The 23,325-nt window shown below is 42.9% G+C and overlaps 2 protein-coding genes across 2 annotated transcripts in view; one reads left to right on the top strand and one right to left on the bottom strand.

Moving 5' to 3' along the window:
- Positions 1-1,467: 1,467 nt before the first annotated feature.
- slc25a29l (solute carrier family 25 member 29-like) lies at positions 1,468-8,598 on the top strand. Its single transcript, XM_075448842.1, has 4 exons — positions 1,468-1,830; positions 3,320-3,363; positions 5,052-5,135; positions 6,028-8,598. The coding sequence occupies exons 1-4, from the start codon at positions 1,797-1,799 to the stop codon at positions 6,796-6,798; spliced, it is 933 nt and encodes a 310-aa protein (XP_075304957.1). The 5' UTR covers positions 1,468-1,796; the 3' UTR covers positions 6,799-8,598.
- A 437-nt stretch (positions 8,599-9,035) lies between these two features.
- The window catches only part of fancm (FA complementation group M), a 34,013-nt gene continuing 19,723 nt past the window's right edge, over positions 9,036-23,325 (bottom strand). Inside the window, exons 11-24 of the mRNA XM_075448843.1 lie at positions 22,997-23,237; positions 22,760-22,908; positions 22,316-22,480; positions 12,995-14,777; positions 12,789-12,874; positions 12,208-12,273; positions 11,929-12,048; positions 11,591-11,756; positions 11,350-11,456; positions 10,792-11,243; positions 10,622-10,715; positions 10,140-10,488; positions 9,698-9,992; positions 9,036-9,411 (exon numbers count right to left, since the gene is read on the bottom strand). Coding sequence (XP_075304958.1) covers positions 9,285-9,411; positions 9,698-9,992; positions 10,140-10,488; positions 10,622-10,715; positions 10,792-11,243; positions 11,350-11,456; positions 11,591-11,756; positions 11,929-12,048; positions 12,208-12,273; positions 12,789-12,874; positions 12,995-14,777; positions 22,316-22,480; positions 22,760-22,908; positions 22,997-23,237 — 4,200 coding nt within the window. The 3' untranslated portion in view covers positions 9,036-9,284. The remainder of the gene's footprint in view (positions 9,412-9,697; positions 9,993-10,139; positions 10,489-10,621; positions 10,716-10,791; positions 11,244-11,349; positions 11,457-11,590; positions 11,757-11,928; positions 12,049-12,207; positions 12,274-12,788; positions 12,875-12,994; positions 14,778-22,315; positions 22,481-22,759; positions 22,909-22,996; positions 23,238-23,325) is intronic.

The following is a 23,325-nucleotide window of genomic DNA, read 5'->3' as shown; positions in this document are numbered from 1 at the left end:
TTTTGGGGCGTCATGCAACAACCATTCGTACAAACAGATTTGTTCTTAAATCGTGCGTATGAGTGAGTTAAGAGAATTTGCGCATTCACCAATTTTTTCGTATTTTAAGTTTTCTTTCAGGTACAAACAGAATGTACGAGTGATCCAGACCTGTCGTAGGAGTCACATAAAATAGTCAGCCGTTATTCGAATCAAGTTTGCTTGACTAATGGATTGTATATTTAATTACTTTGAATCAATCATAAATAAATATAAACATTATATCCCCTAATTATGTTGACATTATTCTGTTGGACTTAAATTATGCACTAATTGAAGGTTAATTTGACTCTGGAATGGTTATAACAAGGTCAATGGGAAGTGTAACCAGTGGCTGAATTGCTACTTTTGGATTTGTGAGATGGTAGGTGGTGCACTTGCAGATTCAAAGCAGCACAGCACGGGTTGTTGATTTTGCTCGTCGCCTCCTGTAACACATAGAAAATGTGTATTATGTATTATTACTATCACTAGAAAGCCACACTCCCTATTCAAACAACTGCAAAGCACATGGCTTCACAAACGCGTGTGGAAATAGCCTTTCTACTTATAAAAGTGCTGACCTGAGACTGGATTCCAGTCACCAGAGGGACAGTTCAAGTTCAGTGAATACACATAAACACCTGCAAATCCTCATCTCATGCCTGAGAGGATGATGTACTTGGCAGTCCGAGTAACAGGACTCCAATGCAGTAGTTAACACATACTGAGGGGCGGTCCGGCCAGGCCAAACACAGCAGAGCAGAGAAGCTGAGGGACACAGCTGACTTGGTCTGCCTTTGTGGAAATCACACACCTCACAGAGGACATACGGACACATGGCAGACCCTAAAATAAGCTGATACTTGTGTACATCGTGCTGACCCATGTTCATGTGAACACATGTGGTAGCAGAAAATCAGGATTTATTCATCACAAGTGTCCCCTTGACTCTCACCCCCTCATGTGACAACTGGGTAAAATGCCAAATTCCTCCAGCCATATCAGGACATCATTTCATTGATCTCCCAGCTTGCAAACACATCTTGACTGATGAACTGTCTTCTACCCCTACTAGCAGGTCACTTCTACCTGGCCCACACATTCGTGGTGACAGTAAAGGTCGGGGGGGCAGTGACCTGGGACCACACTTCTCGATGTGGTGCTTTTTGATTATGTGACTTTAGTGTGGCCTCGGTGCGTTGCCATGGAATTCAGGTCACTCAGTTTATGTTTCCCTGTCACACTCTCACTCAAGGTGATGAGGACCAAAGTGATAACACTGTTGATTTTGACGGTGGAAGTCTCAGCCGCGACAATTATAACCCTCTTTTAACCCGCAGCAGCCAATGGGCGTGAGGGGCGGACAGAACCCGCTAGGGGAGTTGTCTGCTTACAAGTAATCCGATTGGACTGCCTTAAAAAGGGCAAACACGCTTCTTCTTTTCTCCTCGTAGCCTCCGCCTTCTGCTGCGGCACAGAAATAGAAAGGTTTGGCAGGAAGAGCGACTCTAGTACACGGAGTGAGGGCGCAAAATTAGGTCAGATTATGCAAGCTCCCGTTGCAAAGTAACACTCCGCAGCCGGTGTAACTCTTCATCTTCATTTTGCGCAGCATCAGCAACGTTAATATTCCAAGAAGCCTGGCTGAACACCAAGCCGGGTGTAAACAAGATACAGAGACAACTCTCTCCAAACTTGTCCCTAAAAGCTTCCGAAATACGCTTGCCTGCCACTAAGCTCGCTCGACACCTATTAACGATTGAATTTGTGAGGGAATGGCATTGGACTTCGCTGCTGGATGTATAGGAGGTAAGTGATGTGAGCAGGCGGTGAATGGGCGACTAGCATCAACTAGCAGCGTTAGCATTAGCCGTCCCGGTGTTTTTCCACAGCCTGGTTACACATGGACCGCTCAGTAGCTGTGTCAGTCATGGCCACGATTCAGATAGTCGTGCAGCCGAGCACGACTGTGTGAGAAACGCCGCGAGCAACTTACAAAATGGGTTGTAGTCCGTAAAAGAAAGCTTTTAATCGGCGCCTCTTAAAAGTTGTGTGGAAACCTTGGATGCCACTTTCGAAAAATTCCTTACCTGCGGCTCCCGCACACCGGAAGTGATGTTTCCTCAATATATACTGTTAAATCATAATATCTACCTTTTTTTTAGTTGTTGTTTAAACATGCCTGTCCAAAAATGTAAAGGATAAGATATGAGGAACTCTGAGTCATCTTTTTTATCAGTTAGGCTATCAGCTGACTGCCTCCTCCTCATTCTGCTTTGTGATAAATCAACATCACTTTAGGGTGTTTCGCCCTGAAGAACTGGTCCTCTAAAGGCTCACATAGTTCATACCTTCTTGTTTAGTTAAGATCTAGACTATCTGCCTCCAGCAGAGCCTCACCTCAAACCCTTGGGACTCTTGTCAGCTGTTTTGTCCCCCCCCCCCAGCCAAAAGCCAGGTAATTGCTAACTGTAATACATAAAGTATCTCCTGATGGATTCACTTCAGATGCTGATGGGATCAATCATGAACAGGGAGCCTAGGAGTTTTAACTGTGGATTATGGGTTTGATTTAAATGGAATTGTCCTCTAAATAACCTGAAGTAGTCATCACAGTACCCAGAAACGCAGCCCAATCCGCTCTCGTTATTATATTTTACTCCTATTCTCATTAAACTGCCCTCTCATCTCTGCCATTGACATTTCATTCAAAATCAGCCATTTCACAAGCGTGTGTGCCCAAAGCAAGCTGCTGACCTGGAGCGGTTACTTGGATGACATCAGGAGAGGTATGTTTGCTCGGGTTGTTGACGTATGAAAAGGCGCAGCTTGACTTTTCCCACAAATTTATACAGTTTTGGGATCATTGACATGAGTCAAGGACGGGTCGGCCGTCGTGCTGTCGTCACGGGGCGCAGTGCAGTGACCACCTGCCGTTTTGCTCAATCTCACAATGGGCTGACGGCTTGCTTTTGCAAGGTGAACCATAAGAAGATGAGTCATTGGCCTTTTCGTAATCAAACAGCGTTTCAGTGCGTCACGGTGATGGACGATGAGTCGCAATCTCACCGTGCATTTCATGTGGCTTGTGGTGTTGTGGCGAAGGAGTACAATAATCTATCTGATTAAACAAAAGTTGACGGTTTAAAATGGTTGTGGATTATATGAATCACTCATGTGTCGGGATTTCAACGGTGCAATGTACTTCGGAGGACAAATTGTCCTACACCTCAGCACAGATGATTCACTTAAAACCATTAAACCCATTCACTGGTGTGCTTTTCTTCCTTTTTCCCAGGTGCTGCAGGTGTTTTGGTTGGACATCCCTTTGACACTGTAAAGGTGGGTGTCTGCTCCATCCTTTTTGCCATTGGCTCTTGTTAGCGAATGACAGGATTCAGGTTACTTACACAGCTAACAGTAGGACGAAGAATAACAGAGCAAGAGCAGTGGAGCACTCGGACGAAGATGCTCGACACTGTTGGTGACATGAATTTTTTTTTCTTCTATTTATACATGTATGATTTTAAACGGCACATATAAAGACATAATGGAAACAATATGCTGAAATGCACTCATTTGCTCGCAAATTTGAATGACACTCAGTGGGGTTACATGGCACTGTAAAGAATCAGATTAATGGCTAAATTACAATAAGACTGAGTTATTAAGTTCATGCATACACCTTAGTTTGACTAAAAATTGGAGCGGATGGGGTTACTCGCAGTCGGTTTAAGACCCCGAGATAACTCGGTTGATAGTCGCACTAACTGGCGTGTAGACGGTGAAGCACGTAGTGAATTGGATTGTGCGTTCTGCACATACTCAAGATTTTTTTCGAGACGACATTACTGTTGTTGTCGCCGCCGTCGGAAAGAAATAAACAAGCGATGGAGAATACGCCGCGGTGCAATAAGCATGCTCACCACAAACGAAATGCAGAGGGATGTAGCTTCATCTTGCTCTTCATTCGACATCTTTCTCTGAGTTTGTTGTTGTTGGTGGTGAAGCGGTCAACCGGAAGTGGCTCTATTAGCAATAGTTGAAATGGGTACAGCGCTACCTATCGTACCGGGGTATGACATGCTTTGCCCCTATGATTCCATTTATTCACCACCATATATACTTGGATAATTACCTTTGCTCAAATAAGGAGCATAATCCAACTATAGCTATAATGGAATTAATCTCACCATGTAGACCCACTGACTGTCATTTATCGTGATTCTAAATGGAGAAGTTGGCTTTAGTTAGCTGAATAACACTCCCTAATCGTATCCGGTTGTCAGTTTTATCCAGCCACAAAACAGCAGGATGTGTCATAGGCAGGTGGTGTTAAAGTAATAAATTAGCCAAAGAGTTTCTGCTCTCGCTTCAGGTTATGCGAGGTTTAGACATTGCAGTTTTTCTGTGAATATTGAAAGCTTTTGCTTGAAGCTAGTTACTTAAAAACTAAATGGGACACACTGTTTTCTCTTATCAATCATCCACTTGAGTTTCTAGTTTGTGTTAAAAAGCATACGATTGTATCATTGGTGGCATCCACTGTAGAGGCACACGCAGATGGTGAATGGTTTGGTTGTAGTTCTTTTACACCTTGCTTTCAATGTCATTTCTCCCTGAGCCGGTGTCTGCTTGGGGCGGCTGTCTTTAACAGCAACAGTGTCACTGTGTTGTAGATGAGAGAGAGAGAGAAATAAACAACCTCTCCACGGAAATGTGACCTAGTAAGTATGGTCAAGGTTTTTTTTTTTTTCTTTTTTTTTCCTCACCCAATTTCCTGTTTTGAGCTATAGAAATAAAAACCACAGAAGGCTTTTGTTTCTTTTAACTCAACCTCATGATCCGTTAATGTTTTCCTCCCACACATTGCACCCTGTAAGCATTTATTGTTTAGTTTCATTTATTTTTTTAGAAGAATGTCTACTCCTTTCCCTGTAAACCTGTTTAACAGTATTTGGTTTGTAGTAACCTCTTTTTGGCCTTGTCACTCCTTCATGGGACTCTAACACTGCTGCTGTCATCCACAGGTGCGACTTCAGGTTCAAAATGTGGACAAGCCTCTGTACCGCGGGACAATTCACTGCTTCCAGTCGATCATACGGCAGGAGTCGGTAAGCTCGTCAGTTTGCGTTAGTGCGCCAGTCCTTTTAAAGGAAATAGGTTAAATTCATCACTTATGTCTTTACCTCTCATCAATGACTCAGAACTAGTTAAAGAGTCCAGTTACAGTTTGATCTGTGAGTACAGGCATCAGTCGGCATGTTCCTAATATGGGCTGTTGGAGTGGGGGAGTGTCTGGCAGCCAGGGTCAGCAAGGACCCAATGTGCTAATTAAAGCTTCGGTCGTCATGCCACTTGAGCTAAGTGCAGTATGCTTGGCACCGTAGCTGTTTCACGTGGTTGAATTGGATTGTCAGTTTCCCAGTAATATTAAAAAATGTTAGCGACGTTCTCTGCTTTTTTTTTTTTTTTGTAAATGTACTCTAAAAACCTGCCAATTTGTTTATTTAGGCGTGCTTTTGGAAAAAAAGTCCCATGATTGTGAAAGAATCTGCTGAGAGTGGATATGTGACTGAGCTTGTTGGGTTTTAATAGTAGCCCCGTTCCTGCGGTGCCACTGTGACAACCCGGAAGCTTTCAGATGAAAGCAGAAAGGCCGTTTCCTTTGTGTCTTTCGTGATCAGACTCGATGAGATGCTTATGAATTTACTGGGAAACGCTTGTTACATTGAAAACATGCTTACTGCATTACGCTACTGTGGCTTTTGAATATGTGTTCCATAGATCCATCGGTCCGTTATCCTTCGCTTATCCAGGGTTGGGTTGTAGAGGCCAATGAATAGTTATAATTTTAATAATAGTTGTTGGATTGTTGAAGGTTTTCAATCTCCTGGCCTTCATGCACCCAAATGAAGAACCTTAGCTTTTTAAATATGCTGCTTTTTGTGTCCTGTGACTCAGTTGAGCTTCTCACTTATTCCAGTGATGTCTCCTTGCCTATAGCTGTTGGGTCTGTACAAAGGCATCGGCTCTCCAATGATGGGTCTGACCTTCATCAATGCCATAGTTTTTGGTGTCCAAGGCAACGCCATGCGGCATCTTGGCCGCGACACGCCTCTCAACCAGTTCCTGGCCGGAGCCTCTGCTGGAGCCATCCAGTGTGTCATTTGCTGCCCAATGGAGCTGGCCAAAACGCGCATGCAGATGCAAGGGACTGGCGAGAAGAAGTCGAAGAGGAAGTTGTACAAGAACTCGCTGGACTGTCTGGTGAGAATCTACAGGAAGGAGGGATTCCGAGGGATCAACCGTGGCATGGTGACCACCCTGGTGCGCGAGACGCCTGGCTTTGGCGTGTACTTCCTAGCATACGACGTGCTGACGCGATCGCTGGGCTGTGAGCCAGAAGACCCCTATATGATCCCAAAACTGCTGTTTGCCGGCGGAATGTCAGGCATTGCCTCCTGGCTCTCCACTTATCCGGTGGATGTGATCAAGTCCCGTCTGCAGGCAGACGGAGTCGGCGGCGTGAACAAGTACAACGGCATCATGGACTGCGTGAGACAGAGCTTCCAGAAGGAGGGGTGGAGAGTCTTAACCCGTGGACTCACATCCACTTTGCTCCGTGCTTTTCCGGTAAATGCCACCACCTTTGCCACAGTGACTTTATTTTTAATGTACATGCGAGAGGGAGAAGAATGCAGCATTCAGAACTCTGAGTCGCAGTCTGTCCAGCTGCAGCCACTGCAGCCACAGACGCAACCAACCAGCATGTAGGCCACCGCAATGCCGCCTGTCAGCCAATCCACATGGTAGAGAGTGTTGAAGGTCTATGATCTGTTAACTGACTTCCGTAATCACAAGCTGATTGTAGGGAAGCATCTGTCCAGGGAGCCTCAGCCAAGTGGGCACACGTGGTATTTAAAGAATATATATTTCAAGATGAAAGCTGCAATTGTAAATATGGCTTCTTTTTGACCATGCATGGTTTTGTACATATATTGTTTTTGTTTTGTTTTTAAGTAATTTAGGAAACTTAACAGTTACAAACGTCCCTAAAATGTCAATTCAAAGAAACATTTAGTCTTTGATGCCGTGTTCAGTTCATACACCGCGTTCCAAATTTTTTAAATTTTTTTAAAAAAAAATTTTCCTAAATGATTGACGCCGGCATGATTTTCAAGTCATCAACCGTTGGGAGTGTAATTCGGATGCTTTCGAACAAACATCCCAATGATTGCAGTATATATATATATATATATATTTTTTTTTTAATGTGCTTAATCCAAATTACTCTACCTTATTACTTACCTACTCTACTCATAGGTCTTTTGCTTGAGGATGCTCCTAAGGTTCTCAATATGAGTTTAATGGAAATCAAAAAATGTAATCTTTACGACACTTAGATATAATGTGGAACGAGGTGTAAGTCATTCGAGTATATGCCTCACCTTTTATATGCCTTTTTTTTTTTCCCCTCATCGTGATTACCGGTAAGTATAAAGTTGGGCATGTCTGCTCCCGTCGGCAATCTACCAAATTAAAGATCAATGTATACAATTTTGGTTGTAGACCGACCTCTTTCAACACTTTGTGATAATGGTTCCAAAGAAAGCCCGTTAAAAAAGAGAAACTGTGACTGTACTTTTAACTTTTCTATGAAAAGTCGTAGTCGTTTTGATCCAAATTATTGCTGCTGTCTAAACTTCTGATCGAGTGCTAAAATCGTGTTATTTCTTTAAAATGTGTTTTTAAAGGGGAAAAAAAAATGGACACAACCCACAGCTAAATTTGAGGCTGTGTAATCTTGTGAATGTCGAAAGAAAAGCACCTTATGTGATATTAACCACGCATGTATTGTGAAATTCTTCACTGATGAATTTTTTGCGTTGTTTCCTACTGATGAAAGATTTTGTTACAGTGCCGTCTTGTCCAAATTGGGATTTGTAAAAATCCAAAGTCTGTATTGTAAACCTGCTTCCTGTCATCGGATGCCATGTACAATGTTTAACGGGGCTCCACAGGCGCCACATTGACGGTGTCAGGCCGTTCTCGTGCACTAATTTGCACCGCCCAGAGGCAGAGACGGTAATTGTTACTGGAGTTTTGAATGGGCTGCTGATTTCACAACCTTTTGTATGTATTTAAGAGCTCGTCTCTGCTATTGGCTGTACTATGTTTTTACAAAATCCAGGGCATTTGTTTAATTTTCCTTTAGGTTTTAAAATCTGACGGTATAAAAAGCACAAGTTGCTTTCCCTCTTTTGTCTTCTGTATGTAGACTGTGCACAACCTGATGGCTCCTTGTGCAGGTGAAGGAAATACAGAAATTCTTTATTTCTTTTTTTGCATTCTAATTATGAATCTCTGTAGGCTTACAGATTCACTGCAATTGCAAGCCTGTAATTTTTATTTTTTCCTTGATTTTCTAAATTTTCAGTTTTTTTTTTTTGTTTATAAAAAAGAAAAGTGTGCTTTAAATGTCTGCTGTTGCCTTCCTTTATGTGCTTGTTGTTACACCAAAGTAGAACATCTACATGTAGTTCCTGCTGAAATAAAAGACAAGTTTGTTTTGAATACACAGTTTGTTTTTTTGGTATTATTAACTGTCTACATATAGACAATATATAGGAGTGAGTTGTCACAGCCCCTAATACTGTTAAAATAAATTATAATAAATAAGAAAACAAGGACCTGAAAGAAATGAAGTTTTCATAAAGAGACACAAGACTGACCTCTAGTGGTCATATGTGGGTATCAGTTTTTACTCAGAGCAGAATACTGACTTTCATGTACAAAAACACATGTTAATAAAGGAGATCTGACAAAATGTTTCACTTACAGATGTGTATAGTACAATTAGATTTATACATTATTTCATTAAGTTATTCATGTGTAAATACTTGATTGAGATTCTTATCTTGGTGTTGCTTAATACCATCCAACAAGATCGCCGTCAGTGTGTGAATTAAGTGAAACACTAATCAGCCCAACTGTAAAAAAAAAATATTGCATAAAACAAACCAGATGTTTTATTTAGCATAACGTTGAGAGGTGTGCTTTTTTCCTCTTATTGTGCAAAAAAATAAAGAATCCTGAGGTTCAGTATCAGAAAGTGCTGTCACATAGCAACTGGATGTCCTTGTTTTTGCTGAAGCAGAGAGAGGCAGAAAATGTTCAGGATGAATCGTAGAGATTCCTTTCTCTCTCTCCCCCCCCCCCCCAGTTTGTAGGTGTCTTGCAGTGTTTTCTCCATCAGAGCGCTAGCTGTTTTGTCCCGTTTTCGATGCTTTTATGAGGAAGGAGTCGCAGGAGTAGCGCAAGAAGCGGTAGATCTCCTCGGCCCTGGATCGACTCATGAGGCCTCCTTTCTGTATGGCTTCAATCGGGCTGCAGGTGCAAAGCATATTCAATTCAATTCAAAATTTATTTATATAGCACATTAAAACAACCTCAGCTGACCAAAGCGCTTCACAATAGCAACTGCATCACATATTAAGACAGTCATCAATAAAATAGAAATAATAACTTCATCACAGAGAAAAATAAAATTTGAGATAAAATTAGCAATAAAATGACGACAACAGTAACAATAAAAAATAGTAAGCCAAGGCATGAGAAGATGGGAGGAATTGCTTTCTTGACAAAAAAAAAAAATATTATGCCGTTATTTCACCTGTTTATCAGCTGAGCAATTGAGCTGAAGTTGTGGCTCAGGTTGAGAGCGTGGACATAGTTGACTGAGGGTAGGCTCAAGTACAGCTGCAGGGCCTGCTGCCTGTGCTGCCCTTTGACCTCCAGCGGCACGGCGATGCCCTGACCTTTGCGGTGCTCCAGCTGCGCAAGGTCCGCCAGCAAACCAGCGCTCTCCTCAGCACTGTCGCTCCACAGCAAGCGAACCCCCAAACGCACCAGCGCCGCCACGGTGCTGTCATAGAAACGGGTGCGCTGAAACGGCCGCGAGGCTTCGCCTTCAACAATGGCGGTTAACATTCAGATCAGATGGATGTGTGCAATGTACAAATGATCATCAAAAACATTTAAACATTTCTACACAACAGTTTGACATTTTGGAGTATTTCTTGTCATCATTATGTCAAAGTAAAAGAACAACATACCCGCCTTGGCTCTGTCCTTCTCCACGATCAGACACACACGCTCAAACGACTCCTGCAAGCTGTTCACTCTGTCGGCCAGTCGCTTCCGGCTCTGCTTCGCAGCTAAGTCCGACTGGCTGTGTCTCTCCACTGCCATGCGGTTGCTGACGATGAAGTAGCTGCCGTCCAGCGAGCAGACGTGGACGGTGGCTGCATGACGCTGTCGTAGGCAGGTCATCAGCGCCACGCCACTGCTGATACAACGGCTGTCCACCAGAATGCATACGGACACAGGCGGCGAGCGGGACTCGGTCGCTGACGGATCCTGGGTGGTGTGCGCCTGAGGCACAGAGGAAGTGGCAGACACTGGCTGAGGAAAAGGGAAAAAAAAGAAGTCAGTATAGTTACCTCAGAGTTGTACTGGAGTGAAAAAGTCAGTGACCTGCGCCAACAAACTGCATCTTGTTTTTCCCGTGCATGTTCGGCTTCTTGCTCGGTCGTACCTGGGATTGTTTCTTTGAGGAAAAGAGAGACTCTGCCTCAACAAAGTCGAGCTCTTCAGAGAGGAGATGTTGATTTTCTAACCTCTGGCGACACCTGCAGGAAAAAGAAAACAGTGCTCAGGTGGTTGCTGAGTGATTGCCTGTGCGCAAACCTATGAGGATTTCTTTACCTCTCATCTTGTTGCTGTCCACTCACTGAGCTGCTTTGTGCTTTACTCAACAATGACACCTTGGATGCTATGCTCACAGAAGCCGAGGACGTGGCTTTCTCTGGTTGTGCCATAATTGGCTGGAAGGGGACGACCCTTCCTTCTGTGATGAGACTCGCACCCTCCATCTCCTCCTCACTGGAGTCACTCATGCGTATGACCCGGGTGCGTTTGCTTTTTTCTGCCGCTCTCTGCTCTGGTGGAGATTCGGCTCGGGTTTTAGAGCCGGCTCCACCTCTGGCTTTGTGAAGGAAAACACGTCGCCTGGTGGCGTACTGCCTTCTCCCGTCCACATATGAGGCCTCGGGGATGAGTTCAACATCTTCTGCCTCGTCCCCATTGCTCTCCAGCTCCTCCACGTCACTGCCAACTACAAAGCTGTCCTCTGCATACGTCTCATCCATCTCAGGTACCTGGTTGTAAATATTAAGAATGGAGTGGAATCAGTCATGAACTACATTGTGTAGGTTTTAATGTGCATTAAAGAATCAAGCTGAGATCTAAAACAATATGCTATACTTGGGAAAAAATGTCCACGTTGTGGCGGTTTCTGTATGACATTTTGAATTTGCCCTGGACAGCAGGGCTTCTCACTGACTTCAGGTAGATCCCCTGCATCTCTGAGTCTGATATAGAGGAGAACAGACAGGAAAACAAAAGGTAAATGTCACAGCACGACTCACTCGGCCTGCTGCGTCCCTGAAAAACTCCTAGGAAGGCAAACAGGTTTGAGAAGCCCACCAAACGTCGAGCCAGCTACCATTCAGCCCCTGCGAGAGGTGTGTGTTGTCAACCACAAAGCCGTCAAGGGAGCGATTTTGGTCTTCTCCGTCCTCTTCATCAGATGAAAGATCGGCTCCCTCCTCATCTTCTGACAGCTGCGCCTCCTCGTCCAGGAAGTGACGCCCGTTTTGACGCGTGGCGTTCTGAAACGAAGCCATGGGAAAGGTTATTTTTCAACGTGTATGTGAAAGTCAAAAGGCATATAAAACTCAACCAGAGCATGCAGTAATATGAAAAAAAACGGGAAACACAGTAAATGAAATCACAGGGATTCCCATCAGGGCACCGTGCACGTGCATCTGCTGCTGTACACACCCTGTGTTCAGCCTGCTTGACTCGTTTCCTCTCAGCTCCCGGTGCTGTGACTCTGCGTGTGAACACGGACTCATTCTGGAAATCGTCATCAGAAACGGCTTCGCCCCGTGTTTCATCAGACTGGAACAAAGATAGAACAAATCGGTCCAATGTTACTGTTGCATGACATCAAATAAAGAGCTAAAAGTAAAAGTCCCACCACACGGAGGCAAAGTATCCAAATCAATCAGCATGTTGAACAGACTGTGCAATGAGGTGTACACAAGTGTGGAGTCTTACCGTATTCAGCGCGGCCGTGTGTCTCCTTTTCATTACCGGGGAGTCCACATCACTAGAGATCTTAGACTGGACCAGACCAAAAAAATGCTACATTTAAGACACTGTGAATATAATGATTGTACACAAAACATGTGAAACGGTGCAAGTTTTCTGTGTCGTTGTTTGTTTTTTTTTTTAAATCATGACATTTTTTGCTAACGCATCTCAGATGTTTCCTCAGAGCTCACACGGGGGTTGCTATGACAACTGCAGGCACCTTGAAAATGGCAGAGGTAGAAAGGTCTGTCTGAATCAGATATCTCTTGTCTTGGCTGGTTCTAATGAACACACACTCTTCATTTATGTGGTGTTGTGTAACGCATTAGCTGAGTGTTAACTGAGCTACAAGAAGTCAGAACATTTTCGTGTTAGAAAGAAAAAAAAGAAAAAAAACTCTATATATCGTAACATACGCACATTTGATTTTGGACGACTTTGGAAAAAAAGCTTTCAAAGCGCCATCGTGGGGGTTTTGGGCATTTTCCGGAGATTTAAAAGACGAAGCGATTCACAAAACATGATTACTGATAAAGCTTGCTCACCGCTTCTGGGGATGACAGAGGGTTAACTTTGTTTTGACGTCTTCTTTTGTGAACCACAACTTCATCTTCACTGTCACTGCCACACTCTAACAAAGGAGGAGACAAACATGACAGATTAAAACGAGGGGGAAAAAAAGAAACCTGAGCCAATTAACAAATATTATGCCAGGGATAATAATCCTTTTTAAAAATGATTTTCAACAAACCTGGATGAGGAGGAGAGTCCACCACGTGAACAGATTCCCACTGTGAAACGCTCGACGAGGGGACGCCGCCATCTGGTCGTCTCCGTTCCATGCTGGAGCACGCAGGCCCGGCGAGACCAGACATGAGTGTTCGCCTCACTCTCGGTGTTGTGATTGGAGACGGGAGCGGCCCACTTTTACATGCCCGGTGCTCTGGTAGAATTCGTGGAGTGGATAACTTGGATTCAGTGTTGAGTCTGCCGTAAGGAGTCGAGGAGTTGGAAACAGCGGGCGACGATAGAGTGGGGTCGGCCTGCTTTTTAGGTGGCGGAGATGCCGTCGCACACGGGGCAGGGACAGCGTCCACTCCCGTTTCGTCCTCGGAGTCTTCCAGTGAATAGCCCAGGTCAAAATTGACAGAAAACAATTCATGACAGCTGTCAAATGGCTCAGAAATGTCCTGCATTGTCGGAGATTTAAAATGAGGCGCAAGTTTCTTTGGATCATCTGTGAGGAGTTCACTCTGTGCCGATGTGTGAAAGTTAAGTTTTGTGTCTGTAGGATTAGGACTGTGCTCTGTGTGTAAGCTATGTGTGCAATCAGCTGACTGGGCAGTGCCACGTGTGTTTGTTGGGACGTGGGTCTGAGCAGGTGTAGTCAACTTCTCAGTGCGATCATCGATGTCTTTAGCATTGGGGGATGTCTGGGGCGTGACGCAGTCCTCAGGAGTGGGGATTTCTGGAATTGTCATCTGCAGGAAGGCTTCATCGTCCTCAAACAGATTTATGCTTTCATCCATCTGGGAGCAGCCCTGAGACGCTCCGTCCTCTTTCCCACCACCATCTATCAGCTGAGGCAATACCCCATCCCTCATTTTGCCCCAGATGTCATTTTCTTTGCTCAAGACTTCATTGTTACTTTTTATTTTCCCGTTTCCTTCATTCTTGGAATAGTTGCACCTTTCGTAATCGGCCCCCTTGTTGTCATCTCTGACATCATGATCACAATTAACTTCTTCTTCATCCTCGAAAACCTCATCCCAGGTGGGACTGTCGGCAGCTGCACTGATAGGCAGCTTATTTCTACTGCCCTCTTCCTTCTCTAAAGGTTCCTCTGCGTCTGGGCTGGAATCGGAAGCTCCAACACTCATCTCTTCGTCGTCATCATCTACATTCAAGTTAAAGCTGACTACGAATGGCTGATGATGCGGAAGAGGAGATGGGGGAAGTAATGGCACAGCCTGGTCCATTAGTAAAATGTCAGGCAACATAGGTGGGGATCGAGAGAGAAGTTCAGCCACATTGGTGAGGATGGCTTTCAGACTCTCATCTCCCCCTGGTTTGTCAAAGTGAGTCTGTGGTGCCGATTGCCATTTAGGAAGGTAGAACATTGCCTGAAGTTCAACATCTTCATCGTTCTCAGCAATCAGCTCTGAAATATTGTCTAGATTCACAGATTGATCTGCTTTAGTGACATTAACAATGGCACAGTCGTCATCATCACCGCTCGCCTCCCGTCTCGAGTAATCTGAGATGCTGTCACGTGGCACGTCACCGTCATGTTCAGCAGGAAGGTTTTGTTTGGTCACTGCCAAAGTGGAAACTAACCCTGCTGCTCTGGAATTCTCCCCCTCTAAATCCTCATCGAAGCGTTCCAGCTCAGACAGAGACGTGCGGGATGGTTTATGTTTGCTGTTGGTGGTTTTGGTGCAGGTCTTTGTGGCCTTCCGTTTCTTCTGTCCGCTTTTCTCAGCGTCTTCTTTGTGGAGGTAAGGAAGGAGCTCCTTTTCGTAACGACATTCCCCCTAAAAAAAGAACACACAGAAAGTTGTATAAGAGTAATCCCTCTGTGGGGGAGCGTTTTTACGAAAGATGCGGAGGCCACTTCACCAATCAAAGCAGCAAGTCTGTTCATGTTCATAGACTAATCTAATAAGGAAGTGCCCTGTGAAGAGACGTCACAGCCACACATGGAGCAAACGTAAGAGTCTGATGTAACTTTTCCCATTTTTCAGTTTTTATGAAACAGCACTGAAGAATAAACGTCCCTACCTTTAAAATGAAAGATACACCCTAGAATCTTTTTCTAAATTAACACTTACTCTTACCATTTGCGACCTCTTCCTTGTCGGAACACATTGTGATCATCTAACACCTGTCATCTGGGATAACATGTGATCTGGAAGTTATTCACCTAAAGTGGCACCCTGTCAGAGTCAACAGGGCGCCATCGAACCTTCGACCAGCAGGAGGAAGATGCTCAGTGAACCCAGAGAGGAAAGGAAAAGACTTTTTCTCTTTTTTTAAACGAATGACAGGCAACAAAGCAGAGCCGACGAACAGCTCTTCATGCGCTGCATCGAGAATACTTGAAAACTGAAAAGTGCGTGCATCGAAAAGAAGTGTAAAATCCCCCCATTTCTGTGTGCAGCTGACTGGTGAAAGTTGCTCAAGCCTTCAGTTTTTTTTCTGTTTTGGTTATTTAACTTTCTATTTTCAGCACTGGGGAAAAAAAAAAAAAGAGAAAAAAAAGGCACTAAACCAAAATACCCCTAAAAGGCTCTGACCTATAAGAGAACACATTACCCCAATTACTCCATAATACAGTTGAAAAGTTTTAATCACTTACATGGCATTAAATGGATTGATTATGAACACTATTTCTGACCTACTAAGCCCATACTTAAGAGGGCCACATGTTCAGTTTCTGAGTCTGGATTTGAAATAAAAGGTGTTTTTTTTCATTAGTCCACATAAAACCGGCATTAAATGTCTGCAACACAAATCTGTGAAAAAGACTTGCAACATGATTTTAATCTCATTTGTCTGTTTTTTTGGGAAACTGTTGCTTTGCTATTCAACATCTAAAATGTAGTGAATGGATAAACAAAGCTGCAAGAATTTTTTCAATGTTTGTACCAGGAGAGCTACACTAAGGCCTCAAAAAGAACCCATTAAATTTCAGCTCGGATCCAGACTGCTTTCATTCCAGCTGTGAGTTAAGGCACTGGCCTTGGCAGAGGACGGTGCCGTCTGAGCGCACTTCTAGTTGTTATTGTTTCTGCACACGTTATGCTGCCCCCCTTAATCCTTTAACTAGACAAACAAGCTGGCGGGCATACACTGAGCTGCTTGTAGCCTTTACAATCTGTTATTAACATTTCAAAACTTTGCGGTTCTCACCGAAGGCCAAAGCCTTTCCTCTGAAAAAATGTCTTTGTGGATGGAACAAGCCGAAATCGCTGAAGGCGTCCTTGAGCCCAGGCAGTGACTTCTACTACCAAATCTTATATTTCCTTAATGCTCTGTGATCTGATAACTCAAAGGTTAGGGTCATTCTGTTTGTTTTCAGCCTTTTCTCTTGGTTGCAGTCTTCCCAACCCTCTGATTTAAAAAAATAAAGAAAACATAATGTACAGATAGAAGGTCATTTAACCATTTGCCCCACACACTCTCACAGAGCGGTGAACCCCTTCTATCTTTACCACAAAAGGATTCAGCTTCTCTGGGAAGATCCATCTAGCCTTTTGTTGCTTTCAGAAATGAGAATATGGACTCAAGCTCAAGCCATCAGAGCAGATACAAGACCAGGCCCAGATCAGGTACCCATCAGGACATCAATATTGTTTATCAAAATTAGATTTGCCCTTTTGTCCTCCTCTGTTTTATTGATTTTACAGATCATGCTGTTTTAATTAGATTTTCTGCACTAGTTGGTCCCTTCAGACCCAGCCAGAGAGAGCTGACCCACTGCATAATCCTCTATTCTATCGATTGTCATTTGTTTAGCTGTTTCTGTCTGTATTTGAAGAACCTGTGAGTCGCCCTCAGACCAAGCCAGGAGAGAGCAGACTCATGCATAGTGACCCCAACCAAAAACAGCCCCCGAACCCTGGAGAGGGAGCCTGTTCATCAGGGTTCACAGTCTTGGATTATGACATAAGGATGCAACAATAATAACGAGAAGAAGAAGAAGAAAAGAAAAAAATTTTGTCCTTTTCTTAGCTGGATCCTAAAGCAACAAGGTAAGATCATCCTTCTCATCCAGTAAGGATTTTGCTATCTTTATCATACTGGTTGTTTCCTGAGAGTTATTTTGAAATTGTAAATCAGGTATTTTACAGAAAAATTGATCGTACTTGTGATGAATAATCAGCTTCAACAAGCAGACTGCAACTCCGTAAGTGTTACTGCTCATTATGTTCTCACTGATCATACGGTACCACAATCAGCAAAGCTAATTTAGTCAAGCATCATGAAATTGATTTCATCTTTCCATTGAAGCAAAAATATTCACTTTCTGACAGCATCCCTTTTCAACACTCCTTGTTGGGGAAATCTAAAGGATAGCATTCGATTCACACCGGATTAACTGGATTAAGCACAATTAATTAATGCTCAGATTATTGCTGTAGATCTAACAGATATCACAGATGAAAATAACATTGACGATCAGACGAGGGAGAGCTACAAAGATGAGGAAGGTCACACGGTTCATCCCATTCAGACAGCAAGATGAAGGAAGCAGCAAAGTGGAAACTCCTCTCTGCTGATTATCTCATTGAACTACAATAATCATATGAATTTGATGCCCATGAGCACGCACAAAGAATGCATCATCTGTATCAATCGCTCTGCATGAACTTGTTTCCAGACAATTGCTGGAGTCTCTTTGTTCTAAATTTCGTAAAAAACCCATTGGCCGACAGCTCAAATGGTACAAATCTGCAAAAGCATGTACGAGTTTGGGGCATTTTAGCTCCAAATGTCATGGTGTCCACAGGCATGAAAAATACAGCTATCACTGGCGGCAAACAAACATGGAAAAACAGGCAGATTTGGCTCTTCTCTTTTGGCTCTGAGACGACTCCTCAGAGATGAACACGTTTGAATAAAGCGCATAAAAGCTGTTTTAGATGTCGCGCAGAATTGACGACACGATCAGATGTCAACGGTACTAACAATCAATGCCATGCTAGCTCAAGCAAATTCAAAACTTTTTCATGAAATATCAACTAACTCACAGGTTAGGAGGTCATGTGCAAATGCAGAATCGCCAGTTATTAGTTCTCTTTAAAGTTTTTTCTTTTTTTCTAATCTTTTTTGCATTCCTTTTCTTTTTTTTTCCTACCTCTACTGTTTTCAGTCCAGGACGCTATACATCTAGGTCATCACAGCTTGACCCACTTCCTGCTTCCTGGCTTTACGCAACAGTTCAGAGAACCGTTACATAATCACAGGCGAGGAGGCCTCCGTGCTTGCCCTGCGTTTCATCGTTGAAAAGAGTGTGATTAAAAAAAAATTAAAAATTAAAAAAACAAAACTGAAAAAAGGGTGTAAAAGGCTTCTGGATTGGCAGGCGATCTGGATTAGAAGAGCAACGTGTGGGCACGGGTGTGTGCTGATGATTGAAAGATGGACACGTGTCTCTGTGGGAAGGTTTTTCAATGAGTCCTTTAGTGTTGATGCACTTCATTGAGATTTGATGCTTGACAAGAAAAGTTACAAAACTGCTCATGAGATCAAACAAAGAGACGCTGGATGAGCAAAGACAGCATGCTACATAGATACAGCTGTTCAAAAATGTGTTATTACGAGAAACCAGGTCTAAATGTGTTGTTTGGTTCCGTGAAACAGAGACCACAAACTGATTTCTTTTCATTTTAAAAATCAACTTTTGGTGGAGAAGCTGAATAAATTCTGAAATTACTCTGTTTTCATGGAGGTTTTATTCCTTTCTCAAACACAGTTTGTCCGTCAGAATAAAGATATTGATCTAATTTTGTGAGCGACATAATAGGCTTTGGTGCCGATCCAGATCCCTCCAGGAATTTGCCTTGTATTATTTTCTTAACTAGTTCAGGGAATTTGTTTTGTATGTGCAGGGTTATTTCCCTCAAACTGCAGTACCCACTCTCTATGACAAAAGAAAGTATCTGGTACATGCATCCAAATTCCATTTAAAGAAACACTAGAGACGCTACAGAATTGTGTGAGCCTTAAAACTAAGTGCTTCCGACCTATTTTGAAGTACACCAACCATTGTTATGCACATTCCCGGGCCTGAAACTTTGGTTGGGGACACCATTTTGCTTGACGGTACCACACCATGCACCAGCAACTAGATAAAAACACACTTTTTCCATCATAAGTAAAGTTCCAAAAAAAAAAAACATGGGAAAAAATAACCTCTGTGGCAGATATAGCAACTGGAGCCAGGTCAGTGCTATGGGAGGAAGGGAAGAAGAGATAAAGTGTCCAAACAAGACGCAGGACAGGAACAACCGTGTTACGTTACTCAAACCTTACTCAGCCACCTCAGTTCTGTTTCAGACCAACATGGAAATGAGCTCTTCTTCAGTCAAAATGTTTGGTCGGTCTTTTGCAGCCTTTCTTGCAACACATTAAATGCGCATCACGTTGCACATGGCTACATTTCACAAACTCCCCACATTCCCAACCTTCAAATCGGAAAAAGCAAACCGGATTACGGATAAATCGGAACACTTTTGTCCTCATGTGGGCATGTTTGTTTATCACAGATATAATGTAGAAAAATATGCCTTATCTTACTTTTGTTAGGTCCTGTAACTCTCGACATATTTGGTGGCTTCTGGAGGCGTCATTCTCTTGTGACGCTTTAAGTCATAATTTACCATAAAAACAGATATATCAATATTAAACATTGACAGTTGAAACAAAGTGAAATAAGGGCTTTTAGTGGGCAGTGACAATTCTGTCAAGATTTTCATAAAACACGTTAACTTTTAACGGCAGTTTCTTTCTTTTTTTTTTATTCGTCTCATATCAGAATTGTTTAAGGGTCGAAGATCCATATTTTTTTTATAATAACACACTGATAGCTGCAGCTATGTTCCTGAAATCCCACTCCACACTCACTGATCAGCCTCACAGTGAACAAAGACAGAGAGAACATCCTGAGAACATATTGGAGCGCTGTAGGGCTTAGCAACAAAAAAACCCCAGGTACTTTTCCTTGGAAACTGATAGAGAGCAAATCCACAGATTTATGTATTGTTTTACGATTTAACTGCAACAGGATTCATTCTATCTTTTTTGTATTTGAGACTAAATTATATCATTCTGTCACATGTGTAAATCTGTCATTTATGACCTGAATTCATCATTGTAAGCATTTGAGACATCAACTGCCGAGTCATGCAGTAATCCCACTTTGTTTGTACAGGTATAACCATTTTCTCCATCCTGAGTATCCTGAGTGAGGACACACAGTGGGGGGGAAACAGGGTAATAAGAGCCCACCGCACTGTAATCTCTGACCTAATTTTTGGGGATTTGGACTAATTCAGGAGTCTTATCCACGACGGTCTTGTGAACAAGCAGATGTTGAAAAGGCGAGGAAGACCGTAACAATCTTTAAAAAAAAAAAAAGCGCGGGGGGGTGGTCGTGATAAGGAACATAATGGGAGGGTGCTGGCTCAATGTAGGCAAGGTCAGGGGGAGAGCAATTGAATAACTGCGTGGTTACATTACATGACTGATACTGATTACCAAATCACATCTTAACAAAACACTGTGTTTGTTTTTTTTGAGACGGTTACATCTTCCCTGCTTCAGATGCTGGCTGGATTACACGTTATGGAAACGGTTGTGAAGATCCAATAACCTGGCTACCAAACTGATCAATGAGGTCACTGCCAACTGGCAATGTATCAAGCTGCTGCTGCTGCTGCTTAACAACTGTACAAATGAATGAACAGTCCTCCACCAGCCAAGGCTCTATCTCAGAGCCATCCGAACTTTAACAAACTCTTCTAAACGTGAAATTCGGCTCAACAGTTTTTTTGCGTAACCGTGCTGACAGACTAGCAACCATCAGCCCCATGCCTCTGCCATGGCACCTGCCTAGCCATGAAAAAAACTTGGATTCAAATGAACGGAAGTGTTGGAAATGATCATTAACATAGCAGCTGTGGTGTTTTTAGTCCGTTTTAAAAAGAAAGCTTTTTCGTGAATCTAATTTAAGATGGAGAAGCAGCCACAGTCTGAAAACATCCTGTTGATTAATTTTTTTAAACTAATGCCACAATGGAGCCTGTTTATCATGCAAGGAATTTGCCTTGCACGTCAAAATGACAAATTTAGTATCTCAAGACAAACCACAGTTGTATGTTCACAAGCAGCTCAGCTGACTCCTCTCAGCCTTGTGCGTTTAGAAAGTTTGGTCTTCTTTGGGGTAAATGCACACTACTGTCTTTCTATTATGAAACCACGCTGTATTTATGCAAGATGTTAAGAATCCCTTTATGAAACCATTTTCCCATCACCGGGAACCTACTTGGTGCACAGTGCCTTGAAAAAGTGTTAGCCCCCTTTGGTGTTTTTCCTATTTTGCTGCATTAAAAACTAGGAATTTAAAAGGATTCGTTTTGGGGGATTTTGAGAGATGGACTCACACAAAACAAGCCCAAATTGGGGAGGTGAAATTAAAGTGAAAAATGTTTTTTTTTTAAAAGTAAGCCCCTTTATTTTGATGCCCTGAATCAAAATCTGGCACTGCCAACTGCCTTCAGAAATCAGTCAACCTGTGTGTAATGTAAGTGCCACATGATGTCCCTATATACGCTGTTACTCTATTGTGAAAGGTCAGCGACACCAGTACACCAAGGATCTCTTCAGTCAGGTCAGGGACAAAGTTCTGCAGAAGTACAGCTTAGTGTTGAGTTTTTAAATAAAATAAATCTCCCAAAAGGAAATAGCATGACAACAAACCTCCGAAAGTTCAAAAGTTAACCCTGAAAGAGCTGCAAAGATCCACTGCAGAGACTGGAGAGTAAAGAAAGCTCGCTTGGAGCCTGCCAAGAGGCATTTTCAAGAGACTTCGGAAACATATGAAAGAATTTACTCTGATCAGCTGAGACTGAATCTGAACTTTTTTGGCCATGAAGGAAAAGACTGCGTTTCCCCGTCGCATTGAGAACAAGATCGCCTGTGTGAAGCGGGGTGAAAGAAAGTTTAAAGCTTCAGCAAGCTTAAGTTTAGTCTTCCTTTATCTTTTTTTTTTTTCATTATCACATCCAGTTTATCGTTTGTTTCATAATAAAACATGTTTTGTATCTTTAGCGTGGTAGAAATATCATGCTTATCAATTCATGCAAACCCAATTGAACTTTCCTGGTTGTAAGACGACAGAGTAGGAAAATGTCAAAGGGGTTAACACCTTTTCCGAACTTTTCTGTATACTTTGAAATGTAATCTTTGGTTGTAGGCAGGCTTCTAACCTATCAATAAGCTGTCCAACTGTATAAGACTCCTGGTCAAAAAAAAGAAATGTTCACAAGCTACTCGTTTCTTTGCTTACCTCAGTTTCCTCTTTCATGCCGTCTATGAGCTCCATCACTTTAATAAAATGGTTGCAGCGGAGAGAATGATCAACAACATGGGAAGGAAGCGCTTTATGCTGCCAGTGTCTCCATTCCCACAAAGAGAACTCTCTGCAAGGTGGTCTGTCTTTGGATTTCTTCTCCTGTTGCAAAGAAATTAAGTATCGGTTGAAAATTTCTCTCTATCTATCTATATATATATATATATATATATATATATATATATATATATATATACATGTATGATCTGACCAATCTCAATATCAATCTGTTCAAAATGCCTTTGTATTTACTTGCTGCGCTTCCTTCAATGATAGTATAGAGTTAAGAAAAGAAAGTGCATCTCATCCTGAAAGTTAGCCCATAGCTATATATTAAGTTGTTTCAACATTTGCATCAGCAGGAAAGAAAGCAAAAGAAACCTCAGGTGTTTCGTGGCTGGGAATTGACAGGAAGCGGGACGGCTTAAAGGTTGGTTGAGCTTCGTGTTCCTCCAGCTTCATGGTGGACGCCCACACCGAATATTCTGTGCTGCTCAGAAAGCCATCAGATGTTGTGCGGCCCTGCTGAACTGCCGTATGATAAACACACACACACTTAAACTCAGAAACCCATGTTCACATTATCCAGATGGAGGAAACTGCCGTCTTGTCACTCACTCAGGTTCTGAGGATGGATGAGAGAAGCCCTTCCCTCGGAGTGGGACCTCCGACCCCTGACAGACCTCCTGCCGATCTCTCGGTGGTCAAACTGGCCACAGGTAATGTACATTTTATGGAGTTTGGGGTTCACACCGTCCGGCAGCATGCGGGGACTATTGGGGTACATATGGAACCCACTTTTGTTGCCAGTGATCGACTTGTACACGCTGCGCTTGTTGCTCTGGCTTTGATTGTAGGTCTGTGGAAAACAAGGGCTAAAATTTTGGTAAAGGTGATTTCATGTAGCTGTGCGAGCTTTGACAAGATCAATCTTCAGTGCACGAGAG

Source organism: Odontesthes bonariensis, chromosome 17 (genome assembly GCF_027942865.1).
Source record: "Odontesthes bonariensis isolate fOdoBon6 chromosome 17, fOdoBon6.hap1, whole genome shotgun sequence".
Lineage (NCBI taxonomy): Eukaryota > Metazoa > Chordata > Actinopteri > Atheriniformes > Atherinopsidae > Odontesthes > Odontesthes bonariensis.
Note: the sequence above shows the minus strand (reverse complement) of the source record. Positions and strands in the feature narration are given on the sequence as shown.